Genomic DNA, 25,956 nt, shown 5'->3' with positions numbered 1-25,956 from the left:
TATATAAATGCTGTCCCACTTTCAGGGTTCACAAATTCACTCCCTGCTGAGAAGGTGCAGAATAATTTCAAGTTTAATGCCATTCGATAGAAATACTCCACACGTATGTTGTTTAAATTGCATGGGGAAGGATGAGAATCCAGCAGACTTAATCTCCTTTGAATCTAATTGACTTAAACTCCCAAGTTTAGAAAATTTAATATATTCAAGCAATGATTTAATGTTTCTCCGTGTTTTCAGATGTTAATAGATGTCACTAGGAAAAAAAAAATCAGTAATTTGTAATTAAATGGGTCTGAGAAACACCATTTGCTACAAACAGTGACTATCAGATGTGCTTGTTTGTTCTCAGGTTACCAGGCTGACTGCCTGTCCGCCTCCTTAGGGGTGGGGTATGGATGGAGTATGGTGCTTCTCTGGTGTGTGTGTCCCTGAGACCTTTTCCTTTCTCCCGTGATGGACCTGCTGAGATTAGGTTCTGTGGAGCCCACTTTGGAGAGCCTGTGCTATGGCTTCTCTTTGTGCATGTCATGGTACGTGCTCAGCAAAGGCTCACCCGTGTGGCTGGGTCACGCAGGGGGACACCTGTGCGAAAATGGAAACTGTGTGCCTAGAACAATAGAAGGGCTGACAAAGACATCCATGTCGTCAGCAAAGCAGTTCTGTACGTGGTTGCCCCAGAGACACCCTTCCTCCTTCCATGACTGGGCTTCACGCATTCCCGGGGAGCCCCTCCCTGTGCCCCTCCCACCTGCCCTGGTGATAGGCATTGGAACCACGGTTCCCATCCTACTGTTCTAGGTAGATGGGCACCAATCGAAGCACAGGGTGTCGACTGTTTACCGTGATCCCTGGAGTCAGGGCTTCAAAGAGGACCAACACCCATGTCACCCTCAGGCATTAATAAATGACTTGGGGATGTGGAGCATAGTCAACATCCCGTTGTGAGCCAAACGGGGAGCAAGTACTACATACCAGTTTTGCAGTATGACTCAAAGAAAAAAAAAACCAAGTATGTGTAATGTAAATGGTCTCATTTGCACTGATCAGGAATCAAATTGGAAGACGTGTACATGTTGATACACTGGAAGCCACTTCCATGATTCTTATTTGTGAGGATAAATTTAGATTTGTATCGAAGACTCCTAAACGTGCATGCTTTCTCTGATTAGCCTGAACTTCTCTACCTGAAATTAGTGTAATCACGGAAAATCATCTTGGTATAGCAAATAGAAATGCCTTATTTTCTAATTTCGAGCATAATCATCTCCCTGCTTGCATACTGATGAGAAGTTAATCAAACTGAGGAATCTGTGAGAGTTTATGACCCTATAAATATTAACACTGTGTAAGTTGATGTTTTATTTTTCAGAAATAAATTTCATAAATATCTATTTCTTTGTGTATACCTGTCGATGGATAGCTCTTTTCCTCTAAGTATGAATATCTTCCATTTTCCATTGACCATATTTCCCACATTTTTATATCCAGCAGAACGATGATTATTCATAAGCAATAGGGTGTACAGTATTGATCAGAATTGAAAATGAAAGGTCAGAAAACATCACGTGTAATCACATTTTGGAGCCACATGTCTAAACATACGTGAGTCTTAAATCTGTAGGCTTCACTGCATACCCAGATCAGAAAGCCAATCTATAACCTACATCTTTGCAAACGGCAGAGTCCATTGCCAGACAACTAAGATTTGCTCAAGACAAACTTCGAGCTGAGTTAGAGTATTACAATTTTTATATGCTAATACGAAGTTGGACTTTTTGTTAAGATTGTTGGATAAAGTTACTTCATAAGTTTATGCATTTCATCTACTCAAGACCTATATTCCTTAATGCCATTTCTCCTGTTGTTCATTGGTGACTTTGATAGACCCTCAAACTTCAGTCCCTCCAGTTTAAAACCGAGGATAGCACTCAGTGTTATGGCAACGGCCATTCAAATGCTTCCTAAACACGATTTTACCACACGACTCTCTTAAAATCATCATTAGATTGATTTCTTACAATCATGTATCTTTGTGTGTGTCTGGAAAAAATTCCAGGTTTACATGAGTAACCTGGAATTATTAAATACGTATCTGCAGAAATGTTAATTTAGATATCTGTGTCCATCTCCATCTCCCTGTCCATCCATATCTATCTAACCTTTATCTGCAGTGATATGATAAACAATCGAATAGTGTGTGGATAGTGGAGAAGGGTAGTGCAGGGGAAGAATTCCGCTTTTTTCTTTATAACTGCCTGAGTTTTATGTTTATGCCAAAAAGGTATATAAGCTTTTTTAATAAAAAAAGAAAGGAAAAGGGGAAAAGCCCATTTAAAACACCTTATAAATGTTACATTAGTGGTTTTATACCCATAAAATGTATAAAATAACTTCTGTTAAAATGGTTGGCAAATAAGGCATGGTCTATAGCCAGTTTATAAATTGGATCTCAACTTTAAATCAAGAATTTGCAGTGAGAAATGGCAACTTCATATGACTAATAGTGGTAGAATTTTACACTGCGATTGTGGTTTTATTTCCAGGAAATAAGAAAAATACATTTGCATTCAAAAGCGTGATTTTTTTTCATAAAACTAGAAAACGTGTAGAACAGTGATTATTTGTATAGGTGTCTTGATGGATAAATCAAAACACCTACAATTTTAAAACCATATATTATATAAGGAGTATATATATCATATATATATATATATATTTTTTTAAAGATACAGGTCACTTCCATTTCCTAACTTTAGCAAATGACCCAGCCGCCTTCATATTTTACAGAATTTTTAGAATTCTGGTATGTGACTTGGTCACTCACACATGGCAAGGTGCGTCTTGTCGAGCACTGGCTTCATGAGGCTGTGTTTTGTTTTCTTCTTATGAGCCGTGGCTGCAATTCTTCGCATCCCATTTTTCCTATACAGGTAGTTCCTGTACACCTGAAGCTTTGTGATGATCCATTTGAATCTTTCCTTCATTTCCCCCCAACCCCCAACTTTTCCTTAGGACTCTTGACGCGCAATTTAATTCTGTTAAGTCTGGTCAAAGTGAAAACTTTGGAAAAATGCTTTGAGAGCTACTTTCCTGTGCGGACCAGGTTCTAGATTAAGCTGTGTTGTCAGATTGTTCTAACTGACAATGGATTCTTATATATTCTGAGGATGCTTCCTTCCCCAGGTGCTCGTATCATTGAAAACTCATTAGCAGGCAGAATGGTTGTCCAACGTGCTTTCTCTCTCCAGTAACCACGCGCCAATATTCCTCCTTATCTCTACCTTTGAGGCTACTTTAAGTGAATCCAGAACTTGAAATACTCCTGTACTAACTCAGTTTAGTAATTCTTTATTAATTTGGACTTGCAATGCATATTTTAAGTAGCTATTGACATAATTTCATGTATTGATTTTTCTTGAATTCCAATATTCTAACAATCACTGAGAGTTATAGGAATGCATGGCAGAACCATCATACATGTACATGGAACCACCTAATTATGGTACTATCCCTGAAAATGGCACATTTCTGTAGAGTATTTGATCAATACATGTCTTTTGAGTGACTGAGTTACAGGAGACTGGAGAATATAAAATATAAAATAACGAAGATTGGGGAAATGAATGGTAATAGTAAAAAACTAAATATGAAATCTTCTCTTTGTGAGCATATAAAACATGAAATGTTACATATATGGTGCAATTCTAATCCTTTGGATAGGAAAATGCATACATATGTATTAGCTCATCTGTATATCTATGTGTATATTTGTGTGTGTATGTATATATTTATCCATTTTATATATGTATTAACATAGGAATGTATATTATATACCATATACATATAATATATCACATACTTTTATGCAGATATGGTAAATATATTTTCTTATATATTAATAATTATATAATTCCAGATTATATAATATATATAACATATAACCCATGTATACATATATACATGTAGACATGTACAAACTCTATATTTTTCATGTTTTCATGTTTATACACACACACACATATATACTTTTTCCTTTTAACTTTCCTTAGCGTTCTCACCAGTTATAGAACTACCGGAGAGAATCTTTCTAAAATTTTCTCAAGACTTTACTTAAACAGAAAAATGCAGAGTATTTAAATACAAGAGTATTAGCTCAATTATTTAAGCAGGAAATGAACCAACATTCTATAAAAATAACTTTCCTAGTACCATTTTCTTTTTCTTTCCAGGAAGAGAGGTTTATTAATTCAGGGATGCTTTCCTGGAAATCATGACTTTAGGGGAAATAGGTAAAAATCAGCCGAACAGTCAGCACAAATACTTACTAGAAACCTGTAAATGACAGTTGATTTACTCTGTGTGAGCTTCGTTTTTCTCACTTACCGCCTATGTTTATTACAAAAAAATAAAGCAAAAAGGAAATTTGATACAAAATTTGACAGTTCTAATTTTTTACAAACTCAAAACTGGTAGTAAAAACAGTGTTCTTTTAGTACAAAGACAGCGAGAGCAAGAAGGTATAAAGTCCAGCTTTTACACACGTCCCTGTGGGCGTTTCTCAACACGTTTGTTCCCTTCTTTATTTACATTCTTTAAAAATAATGGTATCTTTGCATGACTTCAGTACTAAGAGACACTAAAAATTACACTCGGCGGGGAGGGACCAAGAATGCTAGCATTGAAACGTCAGGTATCTAGCGTCTTCTTATTTTTTTGGATTATCAGTGGATTTTCTCTTTATTAGGACCCTGGAAAGAGATTCTTTGTCCTGGACTGAGTAAATTAGAAAATAAAAAAAAGCTTGTCAGTCTCTTTTACACTAGTCATTGAAGGGCTCTGCTGTGGTTCTGCTCAAAGGATTACAGATTTAGGGAGCTTTTATTACATCGTTCAGTGGCTTTCTCTATTTGGCCATTTACGCAGCACTTAATAGATGGAGCTGAATTGTGGGAGATTGCCAGGTGAACTTTGACAGAGACTCATTTGCTCTTGAGCTGGACAAGCAGTTCAAATGTGAAGCTGAGAGGAAACATTTGCTAATAGACAGTGGAACACGTTTAAATCGGAACTTCTGTAATTAAATGTCTTTGGTTTGTTGGAGGAGAGAGCTAATGTCCCTGGAAGCTTGACCTCCAAGTGGATCGGTCAGCACTTCTACCAGAAAATATTTATTCAATTCGAACAGTGAAGGAGAAAATGTGAATTTCCTGGGACACACTGAAGCCAGCTGTCAACAAGTCACTGTTCAAAACACAAACCGTTAGCAGCATGTACAATTGTGGAAATAGCTTTGCTGATATATTTATAGTTAATTGCAGTATCATATATCGCTATGAACTTTTCCAAGGGTCTGTCTGAACACTAAGGCATGATTTTTGTGAAGTTTTGGACCCAGAGCCAAGCGCATTCTATTAGGAAGCTTTATTTCTAAGACTGAGAGACCCACAGATCACACACTTGCATGGAGTACTTGTAAGAATATTGTGTGAACTGTCCTCATGGATGCAGGGGCCACTCATTCTGCAGCCTAACATCTAGTCAGGGCGCACACCGGGTGAGCCACATGGCAGATTCTAGTGAATAATTATAGAATCAGTGCCTGAGACATGCTCACTGCTTAACAGGAGCAAATACCCGTTTCAAACCAATGGTTATCGTGACTTCAATAAAACATCTTCCCAGGGTTTTTTAAAAAAATCATAAGTTCTTGAAGAAGTCTTTGTGGTTTAAAGAAAAATCTCACACACAGCACAGTGACTAATTAATCATCCTGTGTGCATTCTTGAAATTTGGTAAGAGACCATACGGTCTTGCATGGCTGGGCTCTTTCGCTTGATAGCGGTGATCATGCTCCCCGCGGATGTCAGTCACACCGTCCTCGCGTGTATGCCTCAGGCGGATACGGTGCTATTTGTTAGGAAAGCTGGGGGCCTGGGAAAAGAAGAAAGAAATGTGTACATGTGGGTGTCTGTCCTATGAAGACTTACGTCTGGCCAGAGCTGGCACAGGTGTGGCATTGTAGAGAGGGATATGGCATGCGGGGTCTGGCTCTGTTTTCCGGTCCTGCCTCCCCCACACGGTCCTTCTGCGCAAAGACAAGAAATGAAGTCTCCTGGCTGCATCACTGTTTGTCTAGTGGGGACGGTGACACCACGCTCCTGGGGCTGCTGCCATTCTCTTCTCCTGGGGGAGCTTCTTGTCCAGGGGGCACCCTGCTCTCTCCCCCTGAGTGTTTGCTCAGGCCTCCATGTACCTTGTACGGCTCTTATTGTCCTGGAACGCGGGTATCTCTGACCAGGCAAACTCCCGCTGGGCCAGCGATAGTGTCTGTCACTAGTCTTTAGTGACTCACTGGAAACAGCACAATAGTCCATACACAATGTAAGGCACCCTACATTTATGATGTGCCATAAACTATATTCCCTGTGTATATTCTCTATAACCACAGCTACTATATATATATAGCTGTATAATATGCAAATGGAAAATGCATATAAATATCTATTTATAAATAGCATAAATCAGTTTAACACAGTGTATATTCAGTGCATTTAATTATAAGCAGCTTGTAATTACACATGATTAACAAAATGTTAAGTATATATAAGTGCAATTATGTATTACTGCATTAGGTATTGAAAACATATGTACAACCACATAACCACTTATAATGATGTATTCTTATAGAAGTACGCATTGTAATTTGCATGTAAATCAATTTAAATATTTGTACATTGTATTATATCACTTAAACCATGACAGCACATTTCTATTCTATGGTGTATTTTAACCCTCACTAGAGTGCATTGTACTGACGATCCATTCTCAGAAGTCTCACATTCGTCCAGTCCAATAAAATATTTAAGATGCTACGTAGCATCTATACCCAGCATTAGTCAACTATGTGGTATTTGGGGATAGATAAAATACACCTAATACTTCCTGTGGGTTGTTTTGTGTGTTTTTTTTTTTTTTGTATTTTTCTTGGCTTAGATATCATATAAGATCTTACAGCCATATTTGAATCAAGAGATCTCTCTCAGTTACGATATAACTAGCACTCAGAAACAGCATGTTAAGCACTTATATTTCACCGTTTTAACCATTTTCAGATGTACAGTGGCCTTGACCACATTCACCGCGTGTACAACTATCTCCCCACTCCAGCCCCAGACCATCTCATCATCCCCAAAGGAAACGCCTCTCAATTAAGCTTTCTCCATCGCCCCTTCCTGTAGACCCGTGACAATTCCGGTATTGATAACAGCTGTTCAAACAGATACCTGGGCATGAATGTTCATAGCAGCGCTATTCCAACAGCCCAAAGGTGGAAGCGCCCCACCCCCACCCCAGTGCCTGTCAAAGGGTTGGTGGATATAAAAAAAGTGGGAAATCCCTACAGTGGACTATGCAGTGTGTATTTTTCATTCATTCTTCGTCCTATTTTGCTTTCTTACCCCTGTTCCAGAATATATACCAGTGAGCAGCAGACTCAGAAAACATGATGTGAAGGTATTAGAAAGACTTGGAGGTGGAACGAAAGGACAAAGTCCACTTGGAGGACACGGGATGTACATGGAGGGCACAGGGGGACAATGGAGGGGCAGTCAGCCCGCGCGGACAGTGAGGCACTCTCAGAGCCGCATTTAATGGCTCTACATGTGTTACAGCTCTGCCCAGTACGAGCATTTATTTATTGAATTCCAGACTCGGTCTCAGGCATGTGTGGCAATTGCATGCAGATGATTGCTTTCCTGTAATGGAAAAATGTCTCCAAGGGTGGAAGCTCGAGGATTTGCTGCAGAGAATGCCCAAATTTGGCCTCATTCAGGGACATTTTAAATTCTACACTATTAGAGCTAATGACTGTAATGCTCTCAATCAAAATCTGTGTAAGAGTAATATTTCGATATGTCTGTTCTTCCATAAAATAACATGTTATATATTTTTTCTGTATATACTATCTCATTTATTTATGTATTTATTTTGACATCATAATCTACAATTACATGAGCAACATTATGGTTGCTAGAGTCCCCCCATCATCAAGTCCCCCCCACATGCCCCTCACAGTCACTGTCCATCAGTGTAGTAAGATGCTGTAGAATCACTACTTGTCTTCTCTGTGTTGTACAGGCCTCCCCATGTTGCCCCCAACATTATGTCTGCTAATCGTAATGCCCCTTTTTTTTCCCTTATTCCCTCCCTTCCCACCCATTCTCCCCAGTCCCTTTCCCTTTGGTAACTGTTAGTCCATTCTTGGGTTCTGTGAGTCTGCTGCTGTTTGAAACATGTTCTATTTTATCCACTTTTATCAAAATAATTTTACAATTTCATGATAATACAGGGTAGATCTTGAACATGGTTTTTCCAAGGAATGGCCTCGAGTATTGACAAATGTAGTTTAAAAGAAAAGCTGGACCTGCGGACTACTGAGAGTCCCCTTCCAAATATGTTCAATGCTCTTACTAGTTGAATCGCTTTCATTTTTTGGTCTGTATGTCCTATCAAGGAATGTATTTCAATTTGATTTATATTCACAGGTCTTTGTGTATGAACTCCCATCACTCCAGTTCATCCTACATGAAGGCAGATAACCAGTAACACACCAGTGTACCTGTGTTTACTGAGTCTCAAAATAATGTAGCAATACAGGCAGCTACCAGCTTTCCCTGCAGTTCCAAAATTACATGAGGACCTAAAAACTTTCAGCTGCTGCAGATAGACACTCAAGGCTCCTTGTTTACTACTAGTTTTATCGTGAAGGGTTTAGGATCTGGTGATGTGAATGCCTGCTAGTCCAGAGATATGACACATGGAATTTCCCAAAGGAATCTGGCCAAGGGCCACTTCTCTGGAAACCACTTCAAGATGTTCTTGTTGAGGAGAACCCAGGTTAGGATAGACTGACATAAACTTACCCCTTAGGAGTTAAAAAAAAAAAAACGAGTTCATATGAAAAAAAAATAAATGCTATAACTCACTGGACGGGTGATCATGGCAGCTGGTGGGTGAAGACCAGGAATGCTACTAAACCTTGTGCAATACCAGGAATCTCGGCAAAGAATGATCTCACCTGCAAGTGTCAATATTGCCACAGCTGAGGCCTCCTGCTCTGAAGGTCGAAACTTGGATGCTGAGTCAGTCGTCATGTGGGTGCATTGATGGCATGCAAATTAGTTTGGATCTGGGCATTAAACTGAGGCTGGAGCCTGTTGCATAAAGTGTGAACCTGGTCGCCTGGGACCAGCCATGTGACCATCGCCTAATTCTTCCTGTATGTTTCTGGCTCCTGATGTCCAACAGAAGGGCCGGGTCCTGGGCTGGAATGAGCTGCCCGTCTCAGGGGTGCTCATTCCTGCACAAGTGCTTCAGCAGGATGGCACATTCGGGGAACACCGCCTCCCCACTCCTTCTCGAGGTGGATCTGAAGGCAAGTAGGAGTCTGCCTCAGCCTAGCCCCTCTGTGTCACTTGCCAAGGGTAGGTAGCTTCGGACGCCTCCTTGGGGACCATGGTTCCGAGTCACCGGAATCGCTCCATCCCTCTGGCTGACCCTGCCTCTATTTTCCCCCAGGATCCTAGCCTGGTTTTCTGAAAGTTTTGTGAAGTAAGAGTTAACAAATAGGCATGTCATATGCTTTCACGAACACAGTTCCAATGCTCATATAAAGCTTACAGGCTTGGCAGTGAGAAAATAACATATAAGCACCATATTTGCTCTCATTTTCACCAGTTAGGAAAGCCTGCGTCTCAGTCCTATAGAGCTAATTTATTTCAGGAAATACAACCAGTTTTGGGGGGGCAACCAGGATGCCTATTTCTTCACAGGTAATTCAGCCTGCTCTTGCACCTTAGAAGCTCATGTGGAGAGCAAAGCATCTTCATGATTCTTTGCTCATGCTTTGACACGTATTAAATATAAAGAATTTCTCAGTCCAGGTGAAGACTGGGAGGACGGACTATCAAGTCAAAGGAGTATCATTTTTAGCAAAAGAAAAAAATTTGCAATTTCCTCCGGCCCACTGGTTTGACTAAGGTCCTCAGAATTCTCCAGGGTTCTGTGCTCCCTGCCTGATCGGTTGAGCCTGGGACTCGGACACCTCGACTCAGGAGGAAGAGATTTAAAATTCTCTTTGTACCTGCAAAAGAGCCTCTTTCGGGTCATTCATGGGATGACTCTGCCATATTCACCATCACTTGGTTGGACGTTGATGAGATGTAAGTCAAATTCTGCGAATGTCCCTATTTCCTTAACATCTGTGTAGGATTCTGTCCTATGCAACACACTCTGTAATCATGGATGTGGCTGTTTTCCCCCAAACCATGGTGGAAGAGGATATCATTGCTGCCACACCACTGTGTATGGACCGTATGCATGCAGCCTGTTCACTGTTTTGCACAGACATGCTTTTATCTTCTTTCTTTCCTTTTTTTTTTTTTTTTTTTTTTTTTTGTCTGTGGTTACTTTCTGCTGCATTAGCAGAGTATGTGATCTACTGGCTGCAAAGACAAAATATTTACTACAGGAACAAGAAACAAACACAACTCCTGATAGTATGTCTGTGACTCAACACAACCTCTCTCCTACCAGTTTCATTGAGAATTGTGAAATATCTTGATTCTTGAAGCTCTTACATTCATTTGGGAAGTCAGCAGGCTTCATTCCACTCCATGTCTTGCTCACTGATCCCAAACTGAGCCTGGACCAGTAATACCTGGGTGAGAATATTCCTCCCATTATAGGCATTTTAAAATCACAGCCTTAAGAAAATCAGTCTGAATGTCATCATTTCACACCAAGATGCTTCCAGGAAATGCACAATTCATCCTAAACAGAATGCTCTCCTGACTCACTGTCGACCCAATTTTCTTGACATTTGTGTGTCAGTTCTTTTCTGTGCAACACAAATATGGTAACTTTCTTCACAGACAGTATGAATGTATATAAATCAATTTATTCAATCACTTGGGAATCTAGTAACATCAGATAGATTATAGAAGGTGACTGTGGGGAAAACACTGAGGCTAAGATCATGGCTTCCTAGGAAAGAAGAAATTATGACTTGAAAGGAAAGGTGATTTTCTCTTCATAGCGATGAGTCTGCTCATTGGGACGATGATGCTTATATCCTTGGCGTCACTATCCACTTTGCATGTTGAAAAAACATTTAATAACACAGATGAGCTGATGGTATGATTTTGGTGGGAGTGAGAAAGGAAAGATACATGCATTTTCTGGAGAAAACAGTGGAGGAGTTTTCCTGGGAACTCACGTTGCAAACGCCATCTGTGTATGTGACACCCTGCTGCACATGGGGGTCTGTGTAGACTATTCCATAGGATGCAATTATTGTGTGCCATCTGGACCTCTGTGGAGGTTTCCTAAGGTACCTATTCATGGCTACATGGCGTGGAAATGAGATACCATCTAAGTCTGTGCCACTTCCATCTTCTGTAAGTCTTACGTGTAATTGTAAGATACTGTGTTCACCCTGGAATTTTCCAGAGCGTATCACATTTCTCAGTTCACTGCCTCCCCATATTTCTCCCCTCTGTCCTTCCACAATCCCACTGTAGGGTCTAGATCTGTGTTACTGCTTTGGGTCATTGATAAACACATGCTGTTCTATGTCCTCAGCCTTAGCCACTGTCACCCTTGATGCAGGACTGTTTGTCCTTCTGGACTGAAGCAGTAACCCTCAAATCAACTAAAAAATGTCAGAAGGTGAATATATGGTGTCTACTCACCTAATGGACGATCAGAGGACAGGTGTCTGTGAAAGAGAATGATCGGGGGTGAGCAAACAAGCGTTGAAGGTATTCAATATTCTTAAAGATCATTTCATAGCAGCCTTTATAGAAGGTAGTCTTGGGAAGAGGAAATGTGAAACGAGAATCCCACAGAGATGACATCGGGATGAATATCCTGTTGTAGGATTTTACCTGTTATGGTGACATCTTCTATCTTTTCTCCTGTAATACCCTTTTTCTGACTGAAGTTTTTGAAGTTGTCATATTCCCTTTTCTTGATTTGAGGGACTTTGGCTGCATTGAAAGCACATAAGGTGGACAGATGTCCATTAGCACCCTTCCTACTTTTGAAATCAGTCCTTGTGTCATAACACTATTGTTGCATACATCTCACTCTCCCCACCCTTTTACCCCCGGTCCGTTCATGCTGCTCAACAACGTGGTTTTCAAGGAAGGTGCCTGAGTGTTAGATCTGGTCTTCAGAGCTACCATGGGTAGAGTCTGCATATTTAACATTCTTATTTGTCTTGTGTTCTTAGAACGACTAAGAACATGGAGGGCTATTCACTCCAATGCCACCACAGTCTCCCGTTTGGGCCATCTGCAAAGGTCCATCTGGGGAAACGATGTGTTTGGGCCTGAGAGTTCAGAATTTCTACAAACTCGGGTCCCTTTCACTCTGCATTCTAGAATCTGTCCCCTGATCCTCCTGAACCCAAATCTAAGGAGTGGGAAACATGATTTGTACATCCCGCCACGCACACTAGCCTTGTCACGTGTGTCGATAGAAGTAAGTAAATACACTTAGTCTTCATCGTTGTCAAAGACGAGATTCCACCCTCTTCCCCGTCCAATGTGGACGTAATAAAGAAAAGTGAGGATCCAGGTGGAATTAGCCACAGGTCACTTGGTTGGCTTGCCCTAATCAGTGCCCCTGAGTGCTGTGATATGATGCGCTGTTCATTTGCAGGGCAGGGTGTTCAAGTCTTAGGCATTATTTCCACAAGAGCGATAAAATCAGGCATTTGTGTTGAGACGGATTCAGTTACAACGGGAAGCTCGTCTTTAGAACTCAGATGTTAAATCTTGGCTCCGTTCCGGGACAGAACCCAGCCATTCCCACGTGTGATGTTTGTCCAGAGCTTCACGGATTATCCTGGTGTATTTATTAGATATCCAGAATAAGTGTGTATCTTAGAAAAGCTATCCTGTAGATCCTCGCAGAACATCCATTTCCTCATTTCCCATAGACAAATTTTCAGCATCTCTAACACAGCAGACAGCTTGAATTCTCAAGCACAAACCTATTTCTGCATGAGTGTGCTTAATAAAAAAGCACACATATGTTGGTGACCCTTGAACAATACCTGGTATGAGCTGCATGGGTCCACACATGCATGAATTCTTCCATCAATATATTGGAAGAATCTTTGGAGATTTGTGACCACTGGAAACACATTTTCTTTTCTCTAGTTCACTGAATATAGGAATACAGTATAAAGTACAAAATATGTGTCAATTGACTGTCTATGTTTTTGACATGAGTCTTTGCATAGCAATAGGCTCCCCGAAGCCCCACATTGTTCAGGAGGTAAGTGTATGTACTTCTCTCCTTAATATAAATAATATAGATAATATTATCATATCTCATTTGCACAGAACCAGCTACGATACATACCAAGGAGTTCAGTCACAACTGTCTTTTTGCCGTCTGCGTCAGTATGTTCTGCATAAATCAGCAAGACGCCTCTTGATGTAACAGTAAACTTGAAAGAAATTTTACCCTTGACTGTGATAGGAAAAAAAATTTCAGAGCAGAATTGGATTAAGATTTTTCAATTTCATTTTAATATGTCCTGCTTTTTTTTTTTTTTTTGGTATCAATGTACCATTACACGAGCAACATTATGGTTACTAGACTCCCCCCATCATCAAGTCCCCCCCCACATACCCCATTACAGTCACTGTCCATCAGCATAGTAAGATGCTATAGAATCACTACTTGTCTTCTCTGTGTTGTACTGCCCTCCCCGTATGCATCCCCCGTACATTATGTGTGCTAATCATAATGCCCCCCTTTCCCATGGGGACTATATCAAGCTGAAAAGCTTCTGTGCAGCAAAGGACACCATCAATAGGACAAGAAGGCATCCTACAGTATGGGAGAATATATTCACAAATGACAGATCCGATAAGGGGTTGACATCCAAAAGACAGAAAGAGCTCACACACCTCCACAAACCAAAAGCAAATAATCCAATTAAAAAATGGGCAGAGGATCTGAACAGACACTTCTCCAAAGAAGAAATTCAAGATGGCCAACAGGCACATGAAAAGATGCTCCACATCGCTAATATGTCCTACTTTTAACACACTATTGTTACCTTTCCTCCATCAGTTCCCTGAGGCTAACGTTCCTCCCACTGTGTTAGAATCTGTTAAGGAATGAACTGATAAAGAGATACTCTTTACATATCTGCCTTTTTTTAAATGGTCCCAGCTTCTGAACTTAGCTAAACAAGAACAGGATTTACCCCAACATGAACAGTTGTGGGTGATGGCAATGTCCCTTCTTGTAGTACTTGGAGGTATATGACAGGATGTAGGAAAGAGCCCGCTCGGCAGCCCGTGAGAGCTGATGTGAGATTCTGAGGAATTGTGTGACCCACTCACCCAGGACAGCCCTTATTAAAAAGCAGCTGCATTATACTTACACCTAAAGTCAGTCATATTGAAATGCAATATAGGACATAGTCAAAAACATGTCATTCGCTCATTCAATAGCTTGTCAGAGAGTTAGTAAACATGCTATTGTATGTGGGACACCTGTATTCTATAATTACATCCCAGTTAGATTCTGTTACTATGTATTTATATTACAAATTAAAGTAATTTGTCAGAGCAAGATTAGAACACTACACGTTCTTCCCCATACAGATCAAACATTTTGTCATTTGGTCACTGAATATTACAGTACTGATGTTTGAAAATATGTGCAGTTATTTTAATTTAGAGAGAGAGAAGTCTGCACTAAGGGGCCTTCATTGCTTTCAGCAAAATCCCAAATTATAATAGAAATTGGTTTCCAAGTTTAACAGTTAATTCAACTACATTCTCATACTTATCTTTGGGATTCAGTTAACACTTCACATAATAAACAACATTTAATATTTAAAGAATTTTAGTTATAGGCAAAGTTGACTTGTGTTGGTCATGTGACAGATAAGAAATTTTTGTAAGAATTGGTGTAATTTTAAGTAGCTCTGAACACATTCCCATCCTGAGGACAGGTGAGGTCAATGCTCTGGGACGTGTTCTCAGATATCGTCCATAGCACCATTGCAGACCTGGCCCTTACCCTGACTTTGGGAGACAGCAAATGCTTGGCAAAGGAAATGTCTTTCCCAAGGTTGGATTGGTAACGAGTAGTAGACATTGACTGGCTTCCAGATCTGGATATTTTGCATAGAACAAAGGCTGTTAATTTAAGCATGTTCCCTGCTTCGAGAAGATACCCTCAGGCGAGAAGCTCATGTACTCACAGTCTACCTCGTATGTGTCATTTTCTCTTTTCGTTGACTCGATTGAATGAGTTTGGCAGATGCCATTCACCCTAAAAATGAAACACACAAGGCGTCCTTTATTCCTCACGCTTTCCTTAGCACTTGAGGGCCTGCAGAAGTGCAAATGCGTTTCGATTGCTAAAAATAGTAGATGCTGTGAATTTACAGTCATCTAACTCCCCACACCACTGGGTTCTTCCCTTTAGTCTAATACAGGGCTTTAACCTCGGAGCTGTGGACATGTTGGCCTGGATAGTCCATGATGTGGGGTGTGCTGTGCATGGGAGGGGGAGCAGCAGAGTCCCCGGGCTCCGCCCACGTGGTGCCAGTAGCCCCACCCCTAAAAGTGACAGCCCAAACTGCCTGCGGGCACCGCCACGTAGCCTGTAGGGGGAGGGCAGAATGTCACCTCGTGTTCAGGATTGCTGCTCAATTCCTTTGATATAAACCATCCCCCCTTCCCTATTTCTTTCTTTCTACTGTCCGTTTCTCTGCCTCTGCCCTAAATGCTGGTGCTCGTATAGATCCTGAAGTCCCCACACTCTCTAAGCTAACGCTTCAACTTCTGGGACTACAGGTTACAGAGATTTAAGAAGAACATTCAGACGGACACATACAGAGATATAAATATAGATAGACACAGACGTAGAGACATGGTCATATTCACTACCACTCATTGATCTGCTGATTATAAATCCATCATTCACGTCCTGAACTTACAGCTGATATACAACTTTGTTATTGTTACTTAAATATATATTTTTCTCTGCAGTCTGTTATTCTCTGCTTTGGTCTAGTGGCTGCTCCTTTTCCATTTGAACAGATGGACAAGTTCAAACTGTTGCATTTAAATTGAGACTTAGACTATTCCTAGTCTAAATTTTTCTTAAAATGTTTCTCTCCCTCCTACCTATGTATACTTATACCATGGTCAAAATTCTCCTTAATTATTGTCCTGAACACAGTCTTACCATAAGAGTTTCTAGACGACTGGTGTTTGGAAAACAAATGTTATATTCCTTTATTTAAAAGCCTACATCCATGCTAATCCCCCACACAACACAAATAAAACTCATATTTTTGACGTGAGAAATGCCCCAGAACACAGTTGAGTTTGTTTCGACTAGGTTTTCTGCACCCACTTACTTAGCAGAATGCCTGCAATAGACTGGACATTCTATAAACCGTACTGATTGCATGAGAGTTCTACTTATTGATTGAAACTTTTCTGCAAAACAGCAGGTGGACAATCTTTTGTGTGTAGCCCTTCACACTGAAGGGTACCTGGCTTGGAGACACCTATTACATGGCAAGGATTTAATCTGTAAGAAACATTAGAGAATCTGGTTCCAATAAGTGCAAAAAGTCTGAAGAAGGAGACACACTAGTCCTCAGAGTAGGACTGCCATGGCCATGACTTATACTTTGAGGACAAGATTCTTTCCTGACAGCCTTCCTAGCGCTGTTTCTGAATGATACACTCCCAACACAGCAGCCCAACTCCGATGCCTCTAAGACAAGGCTACATGCTTGCGCAGGGGGCTGAAGCCAAGGACAGTACAGCAAACGGAGAACAGCATTCTATCAATGAACTTCAGAGCCTCAAATTCTTGAACACAATACTGGCATTTCCCTGCAAATTTGAAAGTGGACCAGAAGCAAGTCAGAAGTCAAAAATTTTATCGCATTAAGCCAGGCAAATTTTTCTTACTTGGTATAGAAATCAATGTTGATTTTATCGCAACCCTCACTGCATCGAAGCCGACGGATGTAAAACCTCAGTTCGCCATTTTCTGTGATCTTCTTAGTGTCGTTTGCTGCTTTTAGCACACTGTACCAATCCCCTGGGATCTAGAAAAAAAAGTCCCTTTAAGAAACATGGGTCAATCTTTTAATCTTTCTTCTGACCAATCATTGCCATTGGTTCTATTTTACCTCAAAAGAAAAAGCAAATGTGATTTTTAGCAAGCACTGTAGGTTTCTAGTCCCTACCTAGTACAATGATATGAAATGAAGGAACAATACATATTCCAAGTAAAGGATAGACTCGGAACTTCTTAAAACAGCTATAATCTTGCCTTGGAGTTCCATGGCAACTCAGAGCTATCATTTTGGCACATACATGTTTTTTTTTTCACCTGAAAATTAAATGTGAAAATATAAATAGCTGAAAGAGAGGGTTTGTTCAGTCCTTATGGAGAGGCATAGACCAATGTGTGCATTAAACCTGATGCAGCCATACAAACAAAAGAGTGAGAAACAGACGTACACAGTATGAAGACTTCCACCCAGATGACTGGATCCTGGATACCGATGGGTAATCGTCTTCAGATGCAGGTTCATGGTTCGCGCAAACCAGACCGAGTAAGAGGGTCAGCAGCAGAGCCCGCATCTTCATTGTACCTGCTGTCCTTCTGCAGCAGCTGGGAGAGTGCCCGGTGCTGGAGAGCATCTCAGTCTGTGCCGCTTCTTATAGGATTGGATGTGGGCGTGACACGTAATGAGCCAGTGGTTGTGAATCAGGAGACCGTGTTTACATGTGAAGTCTTCTTATCCTGTTTGGCAATGATGAGGTTTAATGGCATACTGTTGTTTTAATAATGAGAGTAGGTTTCAGGGAAGTTTAAGTTGGTCTGTATATTTGACATTTAGAATAAGTGACAGATCGTAATACATAGAGCTATTTAAAGGATACCGTGTGTGTGCTTTTGGGCCTCTTTCACTCATGATTATTGTGATAGTGGCTATGCTGTTGCTCATAGAGGCTGTTTCATTTTACCATTGATTAGTGTTCTAAGGATCTGTCCCATATATGTCCATTGAAATATTGATGAATGCATATTCATGGACGCGTCTCAAAGGTCTATCTCTTGGACACATGCTCATGAGATACTTAACCACTCATGAGAAATAATAGCAGAGTGTCCTTGAGATATTTTGTGATTCTGCAGACTCAGGCGTAAGGAGACAAGACTTAGCAACTTATGTTTATATTGCACCCCCTTTGGGGGTTTTTCCCTCGCTCAGATGGCCATTTCTACACCTGGGACCCATGTCTATCGTGAACCATTGGTGGTGTTCATCATCCCCTAGTATGTGAAATATTGAAGAACAAACCCACATTTGCTTATAAGCAAACATCTCAGGGCTGTCCATGGGCAGGCTTCTCATGTGGATAGGAATGTATTTCATATATTTCATCTTTTGTTTCTGTTGATTGGGAGCAGAAGTGGGTATTTTCCCTTAATACTTAAGCAGATTCTAGAAGCTAACCAACCCTGTTTAGTGTTTCCTTATTTCTGTTTGCATGACCGTGGATTTCTCACTTGTCGTCTGTATGAATTGCTGATGCAAGGGCCTCAAGCTTTTAAAGCACTATGACCCATGTTACACACCTGTTTTACCACCTGGAACATGAGCTGGACTCATATATGTGAGGCACCGTCTCTGCAAATTGACCTCTAAATATTTCATCTGCTGTTGCATGTTAAAGTCATGAAACAGATGAGAGAGAGTGAGGATGTCGCAGAGAACCATACATCCATGAAGAACACACTCCCCTGTGCAGGGTTTCAGGGCCGGAGATGTAACAGTGGGGAAAGACCATCGCAGGTCTGTGTGTGTCAACATTCATGAACTTCAGTCCATCCTCCATGAAGCTAGGTAACTGGTAAGACATCATCGAATGTAATGATAATTGCATCCTTCCGTAGTTGCTTTGTCTCATTAAATGTCTCCCCTGCACTTTAGATTAGTTCCAAATCCTTCTTGTTTAAATGCCTTGTGATCATTTCTGTGTCCTTCTCCCAACTTCTCACTGGACCCTATATTCCCTGCCTAGAGGCTTGCTCCTTCTTATCACTATAAATGCTTTTCCTTCAAAAGTGCTGTTTCATCCCCCTCTGTTACGTCAGATCACTGTATGTTGGTTTTCCTGAGGCTCAAAGCCGTTACTGAGAGATGAGTGTGTTTTTGTGTCAGGGAACCAAGCCCAAGCCTCTTTTCTGTAGTCCGAGCACCCTCTCCCACCTGTGTCGTGGCATCGGTGGGAAATTTACGTCACATCATAAAAGAACCACCTGTAACACCGTACCTCCCATTTTCCCTTCTCACCAAGACACTCCCAGGGAATGAACAATTCATGCTAAACAGACTGATCCGGCTCACTGTTGACCCCGTTTTTACGGACAATTGTGTGTTGGTTTTTTCTGTGCAATACAAATACGGTATCTCTCTTTACAGACAATAGGAGTGTGCATAAATCAATTTATTCAATCACTCAGGAATCTAGTAACAGAGAGGGTTTAGAGGGTGACTGGGGGAAAGCGTGGAGGCCAAGACGGTTTCCTAGGAAAGAAGAAATTATGACTTGACAGAAAAGGTGATTTTCTCTTCACGGCGATGAGTCTGCTCATTGGGACGATGATGCTTATTTCCTTGATGCCATTTTCCACTTTGCATGTAGAAAAAACATATAAAAACATAGATGAGCTGATGGCATGACTTTGGTGGGAGTGACAAAGGAAAGATCCATGCAATTTCCGGAGAGAACAGTGGAGGAATTTTCCTAGGGACGCATGTCACAAATGTCATGTGCGTATGTGATACCCTGGTGCACACAGGGGTCTGTGTAGACTGTTCTTTAGAATGCAATTATTGGGAGTCATCTGTATGTGGACCTGTGTGGAGGCTTCCTAAGGTACCTAATCATGGCTGCATGGCATGGGGATGACATACCGTGGACGCCTGTGTCACCTCATACTCTTTAATTCTTACATATAATTGTAAAAGACATGTGAGCACACGATACTCTGTTCACAATGAAATTCTCCCGAGTTTATCGTATCTCTCAGTTCACTGCCTCCCCAGAGTTTCCCCTTTGTCCTTCCAGAATCCCACTGTAGACTCTCGTTCACTGTTATTTTTTGTTTGTTTGTTTGGATTTTTAAAACTGCATATTGCTCCAAATCCTAAGACTTAGCCATTGCCAGTCACAAGGTAGGATTGATTTGTCATCAGTAGTTAAAGCAGAAACCCCCAACACCAAAGTCTTTATCTACCAAGAAAATCATGGCACATCTTACCACATCTACTCACCTAACCGATGGTCAGAGGACAGGTGTCTGTGGAAGAGAATGACAGGGGTGAGTTGGTCCCTGACGTTTCTCAATATTATGTATTATTTCACAGCAGCCTTTATAAAAGGTGGTTGTGGCAAGAGGAAATTTGAACCAAGAATCTCATTGGGGATCTGCTCATCCAGCAAAATGTTATACTCAAGGACTTTACCTTCTTTGATGACTTCTAGAATGTTCTCTGCTCTAATACCCTTGGACTCAGTAAAGACCTTGAATTCCTCATAGTCCTCTTTGCTGACGTCCCGTCTTTTCACTGTATTTCGTAGCAGATCATGCAGAAGAGATGTCCATTAGATCCCTTCCTGTTCTGAATGGACCTGCCTAGGCCAAAGCTACACTGTGTGGTCCCTGCCTCCCTCCCAGTCCCCCGTCCCAGCAGCAGTACATACCAAGGAGCTCAGTGAACACCGTCTTCTTCCCGTCTGCAGCGGTATGATCACCGTATATTTTCAAGATGTGCTGCAGCGAAAAACTCACCTGGAGATGGATTTTTACCCTGGACTGTGATAGGACGAAAAGAAATTCCAAAACTCACTGTGATTAACATTTGTAATTTCCTCTTAACTCGTCTTACTTTTTACATAACGATTATGACCTTCATCAGTAATTTCTCATTAATGTCCTCACACAGTGGTAGGACCTGTTAGGAAAGGAACCGATGTATAGATGCTCTTAGATATCCCCATATATGAACAGTTGTGGGTGATGGCAACATGCCTTCCTGTAGTACTTGTAGGTATATGACAGGCTGTAGAAAGGACCCTTCTCTTTCCAGCCCATGAGAACTGATGTGACGTTTCAGGCATTTTGTAACCCAGAAACCCAGTGCCTCCCTTATTAAAAAGCAATTCTATAAACTTACACATAAAAATTTCAGTGATTTTGAATTACAGGCTGGGACATAATTAAAACATACCATTTACTTGTAAAATATGGAGTCAGAGAACTAGTATTTGAGTATCAGGATATAGAAGACACATGTATTCTGTAATTATATTCCAGTTAGAACCTGTTGCTGAGTATTAATCTTTAAAATAAAATTCATCAGAACAAGTTTACAACATTACATTATGCATTTTTCCCCATAAAGATCAAACTTCTAAGAATTTTGAATTCAGAAGTCACTGAATATTACAGTATTGATGTTTGAAGATTACGTGCAGTTGTTTTAAACTATAGAGATCAAAGTCAGCCCTAAACACCCTCATTGCTTTCAACCAAAGCTCGATATTATGTACAAATTGGTTTCCAAATATAACTGTTAGTTCAGTTACATTCTCATGCTTATCTTTAGGGTTCAATTAACCAGGTCATACTTAAACACTTTATGTAATCAACAACACTTAATATTTAAAGAATTTTAGTTAAAGGCGTAGTTGACCATGTTGGTTAAGTGAGAGACTGGAAAATTTATGGAAGAATTGGTATAGGTGAGGTCAGCGCTCTGGGGTGTGTTCTAAGGCATTGTCCATAGCACCATTCCAGACCTGGCTCCTCTCCTGATTTGGGGTGACAATAAATGCTTGGCAAAGGAAATGTCTTTCCCAAGGTTGCATTTGTAAAGAGTTGTAGACTTTGTCTGGGTTCCAGATCTGTATATGTTGCACAGAGCAAAGACCAGGAATTTGAACGCGTTCCCTGGTTCTAGAAGATAACCCTCAGGGGGAGAGATCATGTACTCACAGTCGGCCTCGTATATGCCATTTTCTGTTTTCCTTAACGCCAGTGTATGACTTTGGCATGTCCCATTCACCCTAAAAACGAAACAAAGCATCCTTTATTCCCCACCCTTTCCTTAGCACTTGAGGGCCTGCAGAAGTGCGAATGCATTTTGATTGCTAAAAATACTAGATGGTGTGAATTTATAGTCAACTAACAACCCACACCACTGGGTTCTTCCTTTTAGTCTAATACAGGGCTTTAACCTCGGAGCTGTGGACATGTTGGCCTGGATAGTCCATGATGTGGGGTGTGCTGTGCATGGGAGGGGGAGGAGCATAGTCCCCGGGCTCCGCCCCTGTCATGCCGGTAGCCCCGCCCCTAAAAGTGACTGCCCAAACTGCCTGCGGGCACCGCCACGTAGCCTGTAGGGGGAGGGCAGAATGTCACCTCGTGTTCAGGATTGCTGCTCTGTTCCTTTGATATAAACCATCCCACCTTCCCTATTTCTTTCTTCTGTACGTTTCTCTGCCTCTGCCCTAAATGCTGGTGCTCGTATAGATTCTGAGGTTCCCATGCTTTCTAAGCTAACGCTTCAACTTCTGGGAATACAGGCTCTACTGAGTTAGCAAGAAGACCGAGAAATATATAGTGATTAAAATAGAGACAGACACATATATAGACATAGACAGAGATATAAACATAATGCACACAGAAGCAACAATATCATGTTCATCCATCCATCATTCTTCTCAAACTTACAACTCACATACAACTGTATTATTTTATTAACGGTTGTTCTTCTCCACCCTCTATGTTATTTCTCCATTGGTTGTATGGTTTCACTATTTTTACAGTTGGTCAATTTCAAACTTCAGCATTTAATTTGACATTAAAGTTTCTATTCCTAGTCTAAATATTTCTTTCACTCATTTCTCTATTTACTTATTACATTTCTAACATTCCCCTGATTTATTTTCTTGAGCACAGTCTCTACCTTATGAGTTGTATTTAGAAAATTAATTTTATGGTCCCCTATTTTTTTTTGAGAGGGCACATCTCATATTTATTGATCAAATGGTTGTTTACAACAATAAAATTCTGTATAGGGGACTCAATGCACAATCATTAATCAACCCCAAGCCTAACTCTCAATAGTCTCCAATCTTCTGAAGCATAACGAACAAGTTCTTACATGGTGAACGAGTTCTTACATAGTGAATAAGTTCTTACATGGTGAACAGTGCAAGGGCAGTCATCACAGAAACTTTCGGTTTTGATCACGCATCATGAACTACAAACAATCAAGTCAGATATGATTATTCATTTGATTTTTATACTTGATTTATATGTGAATCCCACATTTCTCCCTTTTTTTTTCTTTAATAAAATGCTGAAGTGGTAGGTAGATGCAAGATAAAGATAGAAAGCATGTTAGTGCTGTAAGAAGGCAAGTGTAGATGATCATTTTAAATCCTGCCAATTTCCCACATGATACATGTAAAATACGCATTTTTGACATGAAATGCCTTAGAACAGTCTGAGTGTTTGCTTCCAATGTCATGTTCTGCAACTCACTTGTTTAATACAATGTCTTCAATAGACTAGACATCCTAAAAACATTACTTATTGCATGAAAGATATATTTATTGATTGAAACTTGTGCCCAAAACGTTAGGTGGGTAATCTTTTGTGTGTAGCCCTTCACACTGAAGGGTACCTGGCTTGGAGACACCTATTACATGGCAAGGATTTAATCTGTAAGAAACATTAGAGAATCTGGTTCCAATAAGTGCAAAAAGTCTGAAGAAGGAGACACACTGGTCCTCAGAGTAGGACTGCCATGGCCATGACTTATACTTTGAGGACAAGATTCTTTCCTGACAGCCTTCCTAGCGCTGTTTCTGAACGATACACTCCCAACACAGCAGCCCAACTCCGATGCCTCTAAGACAAGGCTACATGCTTGCGCAGGGGGCTGAAGCCAAGGACAGTACAGCAAACGGGGAACACCATTCTATCAATGAACTTCAGAGCCTCAAATTCTTGAACATAATACTGATATTTCCCTGCTGAAAGTGGACCTCAAGTCATAAGTCAACTGTTTTGCTGTGTTAAGTGTAGCTAATTGTGCTTACTTGCTATAATAATCAGCGTTGATTGTTTTACAGATGTCACTACATTGAAGCCGACGAACATAAATCCTTAGAGGGCCATTTTCACGGATCATGTTGACATCATCAGCTGCTCTGAGCCCAGTGTACCAGTCTCCTGAGATCTAAAAAGAAAGTTCCTTTAAGAAATGTTGATCACTCTCTTTTCTCTTACCACTGTCCCCCAGAATCATTCTTCTGTTTTACCTCAAAAGAAAAAGTACGTCTTATATTTATGGATCAATGTAGGGTTCTACTCCCTAACTAGTATATTGACATGAAATGAAAGAACAGTGTACAAAATAATGCACAGAATTGGAAGCTTTGTGGAACACCCAAAACCGTGCCACAGAATTCCGTGGGAGGTCATAGCTATCATTTTGACATGTAAGTTTATTTCCCCTGCCAATGAGGTGGAAAAATATAAATAGCTGAAAGACAGAATTGCTTAATCCTTCTGAAGATGCATAGACCAAAGTGTATATGAAAGCTGATACACTCCTGTAACCTACAGATGGAGAAGCACACACATGCAAGACCTCACCGCAAATAAGTTGATTCCTAGTGTCCACGGTTGATGGTTCCCGGATGTAGGTTCCTGGTCTGCTCAAACTAGACCAGGCACAAGGGTCAGCAGCAGAATCTGCATCTTGACTGTGTCTGGTGTCCTTCTGCAGCAGCTGAGAGACCGCCGGGCGTTGTTGAGCATCTCAGTTTGTGCCACTTTTTATAGGATTGGACTCTGGGCGTGATGCCCGATGAGCCAACGGTTGTGAATCATGTGTCCTTACTTGTGTACAAGTCTACTTATAATATCCTCTTTGGCAATGATGACTATGCAGCTATTATAACAATGAGACTAGTTTTTTGAGAAGCTTAAGTTGTGGTCTGGATTTTTGACATTTATAATATGAGGGAGGTCATAATAGGAGATTCAAGGACAGTGTGTGCGTGCTTTCTGGCATCTTTCTCTCCGCATTATTATTCTGCTGTCAGCTCTACTGTGGCTTGCAGTGCACGTTCCCAATAACTGAGGAGTGGTATTTTATGGATATAGCACATTTTTATTTATTCAGATATTGACGAATGCGTACTCATGGATGAGTCTTGAAAGGTCTCTCTCTGGGGATATCTCTCCTGGGGATATACTCCTGAGCGTCCTACCCCTTGTGAGAAACATTAGCACAGTGTTCCCTGAGAAGATGTTGTCTGATTCTCTTGACTCAAACCTAAAGGGACAGACTTAGCATCATATTTTAATATTGTACCTCTTCGGGGATATGTTTGTCTCACCCTGTTGGCCAATTCTGGACCGTGTACCCACGTGTTTGAGAGCAAAGCCCCGTGTACTTATAAGCAGACATATCATTGCTGCCCACAGGCAGGTTTCTCATATGGACACATATATATTCCATATATTTAATCTTTCATTTCTATTGATTTTCAGCAGGAGGGTGAGTTTTCATAAGGAGAGAATATGGAAGCCAGAATTACAAAATATTTTAAAAGATCACCCTCTAAGCCAGTCTGGAAAATCTCAGAACTTTTGCAAGAATATTTCTAAAAATTCACTGTGGATTTATTCCCTAACAGCTGTCTACCTACCCCAGTGATTTATAAGTGAGTTATTAATGAGTTTAATTGTCATCAAAATACTCTGTTCCTCAGCTTCCCCATTTGAAGGGGG

At 40.8% G+C, this 25,956-nt stretch overlaps 2 protein-coding genes and 1 long non-coding RNA gene across 4 annotated transcripts in view; 1 reads left to right on the top strand and 2 right to left on the bottom strand.

The window, feature by feature from the left end:
• Positions 1 to 25,956, top strand: part of LOC140847424 (uncharacterized) — a 218,450-nt gene that overhangs the window by 105,416 nt on the left and 87,078 nt on the right. The window lies entirely within an intron of this gene.
• Positions 10,941 to 17,776, bottom strand: LOC118971533 (lipocalin Cav p 2.0101-like). The gene is made up of 7 exons (XM_037013435.2): positions 17,589 to 17,776; positions 17,031 to 17,170; positions 15,299 to 15,369; positions 13,435 to 13,545; positions 11,949 to 12,050; positions 11,754 to 11,779; positions 10,941 to 11,152 (listed from the first exon to the last, which is right to left on the bottom strand). The coding sequence occupies exons 1-6, from the start codon at positions 17,769 to 17,771 to the stop codon at positions 11,754 to 11,756; spliced, it is 633 nt and encodes a 210-aa protein (XP_036869330.2). The 5' UTR covers positions 17,772 to 17,776; the 3' UTR covers positions 10,941 to 11,152.
• On the bottom strand, positions 19,635 to 25,459 carry LOC140847423 (odorant-binding protein-like). Of its 2 annotated transcripts, XM_073227707.1 has the most exons (7): positions 24,814 to 25,459; positions 24,255 to 24,394; positions 22,141 to 22,211; positions 20,847 to 20,958; positions 20,609 to 20,710; positions 20,417 to 20,442; positions 19,635 to 19,772 (listed from the first exon to the last, which is right to left on the bottom strand). In XM_073227707.1, exons 3-6 carry the CDS (start codon positions 22,159 to 22,161, stop codon positions 20,417 to 20,419), a joined length of 261 nt encoding a protein of 86 aa, XP_073083808.1. In that variant the 5' UTR covers positions 22,162 to 22,211; positions 24,255 to 24,394; positions 24,814 to 25,459; the 3' UTR covers positions 19,635 to 19,772. The 2 variants fall into 2 exon arrangements, with proteins under 2 accessions (XP_073083808.1, XP_073083807.1); XM_073227706.1 differs by having other exon boundaries at positions 24,255 to 25,459.

This window comes from Manis javanica, chromosome X, assembly GCF_040802235.1.
Source record: "Manis javanica isolate MJ-LG chromosome X, MJ_LKY, whole genome shotgun sequence".
In the NCBI taxonomy this organism is placed as follows: domain Eukaryota; kingdom Metazoa; phylum Chordata; class Mammalia; order Pholidota; family Manidae; genus Manis; species Manis javanica.
Note: the sequence above shows the minus strand (reverse complement) of the source record. Positions and strands in the feature narration are given on the sequence as shown.

Bases quoted from the DNA above. Each gene is read 5' to 3' on its own strand.
- LOC140847423 (XM_073227706.1), bottom strand. From the start codon at position 22,161: ATGGCATATACGAGGCCGACT. The intron at 20,959-22,140 runs GTGAGTACATGA...GTCCTATCACAG, and splicing joins TGGCATATACGAGGCCGACT to TCCAGGGTAAAAATCCATCT. The intron at 20,711-20,846 runs GTATGTACTGCT...TACGAAATACAG, and splicing joins GGTGTTCACTGAGCTCCTTG to TGAAAAGACGGGACGTCAGC.
- LOC118971533 (XM_037013435.2), bottom strand. From the start codon at position 17,771: ATGCTCTCCAGCACCGGGCACTCTCCCAGCTGCTGCAGAAGGACAGCA. The intron at 17,171-17,588 runs GTACGTCTGTTT...TTTTTTTTCTAG, and splicing joins GGTGGAAGTCTTCATACTGT to ATCCCAGGGGATTGGTACAG. The intron at 11,780-11,948 runs GTAAAATCCTAC...TCTCTTTCACAG, and splicing joins AGAAGATGTCACCATAACAG to ACACCTGTCCTCTGATCGTC.